This window comes from Mus caroli, unplaced genomic scaffold (assembly GCF_900094665.2).
Source record: "Mus caroli unplaced genomic scaffold, CAROLI_EIJ_v1.1 scaffold_19570_1, whole genome shotgun sequence".
Taxonomy (NCBI): domain Eukaryota; kingdom Metazoa; phylum Chordata; class Mammalia; order Rodentia; family Muridae; genus Mus; species Mus caroli.
In genome coordinates, this window is record NW_018388450.1 from 8,759 (window position 1) to 10,809 (window position 2,051).

General features: G+C 35.5%; 1 protein-coding gene across 1 annotated transcript in view; it reads left to right on the top strand.

Annotated features, from left to right (window-relative positions):
- Window positions 1-6: 6 nt before the first annotated feature.
- LOC110287615 (zinc finger protein 431-like) overlaps window positions 7-2,051 on the top strand; it is a 3,046-nt gene continuing 1,001 nt past the window's right edge. The window contains exon 1 of the mRNA XM_029473729.1: window positions 7-2,050. Coding sequence (XP_029329589.1) covers window positions 976-2,050 — 1,075 coding nt within the window. The 5' untranslated portion in view covers window positions 7-975. The remainder of the gene's footprint in view (window position 2,051) is intronic.

Consider the following 2,051-nt stretch of genomic DNA (forward strand, 5'->3'; position numbering starts at 1 on the left):
TTTAAGTGTGTTGATTAAAGTCTCACAAATCCCTGTACCTCAATGTCAGGTGTCTGATTTGTGTTTTCAAGGCATTTCTCTGAAAGAGAAGACAAGGAAACAATGCCTTAACAGATATTACCATTTGAATCATAGCCACATTTCAGCTACTCTGTGGAACTGCCAATTTAGTCTCATACCACTCACATATTGCCAAATACATATATTAGGTGATACGTATGTTTCTAATAAGCAAATAGTTCTATAGTAAAGTCCTATAGTAACATTGGTAAGTTTAAGTGAGAAGGGCAGCTTATGAGAGTCTTTGAGGAGAAACCTTAATTCCTATACCATATATCTATGATGAACAAACAGTCAAACTGTGTGATTGCAATGTGGAAATCTTTCATTTGTTATCCCTTTTTAATAGGTATATCCTGTGTCACAATGGATACAGGCCATGTATGCATAGGGATATTGAAAGAAGCAGAACCCTGGCTCTCTCTCAGAACAATTAAAAAATATAGTAGTCCACATTTGCACAAACTTTCTCAGTGTGATACAAGTTTATAATTAGGTGGTTTTCCATCTTAATTGGGAATATATCCATAAACTCACACTGCAGAAAATCCCTATGAGTACTAGGATTGTGAAAATTCTTTTATGTTTTCCTGGTGTACTTTGCCAATGTAGTATGAAAATGTAGAGTATTTCACAATATAGGAAAATTTGTGAATGTACTCAGTGTGGTAAAGCTCTGAGCTCTTCCATTTCTCTTCAGATTTTTAAAAAATTTCTCATGGAGAAAAAGAATGCTACAAATGTGAGCCATGTAATAACACTCTTACCATTACAGGTATGCAAAACTGCCCATAGTGAAGGGGAAACCATGAAGGTAAACAAAGTGATAAAAATCTTAAGATGTGATTCTTCTTTACAATTAGACCAAATCGAAAAATTAATTCCTATAGATGAAAAGATTCATCAGTTTAATGAATGTGTAAAGCTTTCACTTGTGCCAATTATCTTTGCAGGCACGAAAGAAGTCTTACTGGAGAGAAACCCTCTGAAAATACTCAGTGTGGTAAAGCCTTTGCATGTCACAGTTATCTTCAAAGGCATGAAAGAATTCATACTGGAGAGAAACCCTATGAAGGTATTCAGTATGGTGAAGCCTTTGTACATCACAGTAGTCTCCAAATGAATAAAAAAATCCCTACTGGAAAGAAACCCTACAAATGCAATCAATGTGGTAAAGCCTTTACACGACATAGTACTCTCCAAGTACATAAAAGAACACATACTGGAGAGAAGCCCTATGAATGTAACCAGTGTGGCAAAGCCTTTGCATATCAAAGTTATTTCCAAGTACATAAAAGGATACATACTGGAGAGAAGCCCTTTCAATGTAAGCAATGTGATAAATCCTTTGCCTCTCATTATCATCTTCAAAGACATGAAGGAATTCATACTGGAGAGAAACCCTACAAATGCAATCAATGTAGTAAAGCCTTTACAGGACACAGTCATCTCCAAATGCATAATATAAGACATTCTGGAGAGAAACCTTACAAATGTAATCAATGTGGTAAAGCCTTTGCTTTTCATAGTACTCTCCAAGTACATCAAAGAAAACATACTGGAGAAAAACCTTTTGAATGTGATCATTGTGGTAAAGCCTTTAAATGTCAGAATAATCTTAAAAGACATGAAAGAATTCATACTGGAGAGAAACCTTACAAGTGTAATGAATGTGGTAAAGCCTTTGTACGCAATGCTAGTCTCCAAGAACATAATGCCACACATACTGGGGTAAAACCTTACAAATGTAATCAATGTGGCAAAGCCTTTGCCTCTCACGGTCAACTTCAAAAACATGAAAGAATTCATACTGGAGAGAAACCTTACAAATGTGATCAATGTGGCAAAGCCTTTGCCTTTCATAGTTATCTCCAAGTACATAAAAGAACACATACTGGAGAGAAGCCATATGAATGTGATCAATGTGGCAAAGCCTTTTCATATCAAAGTTCTTTCCAAGTACATAAAAGAATACATACTGGAGAGAAACC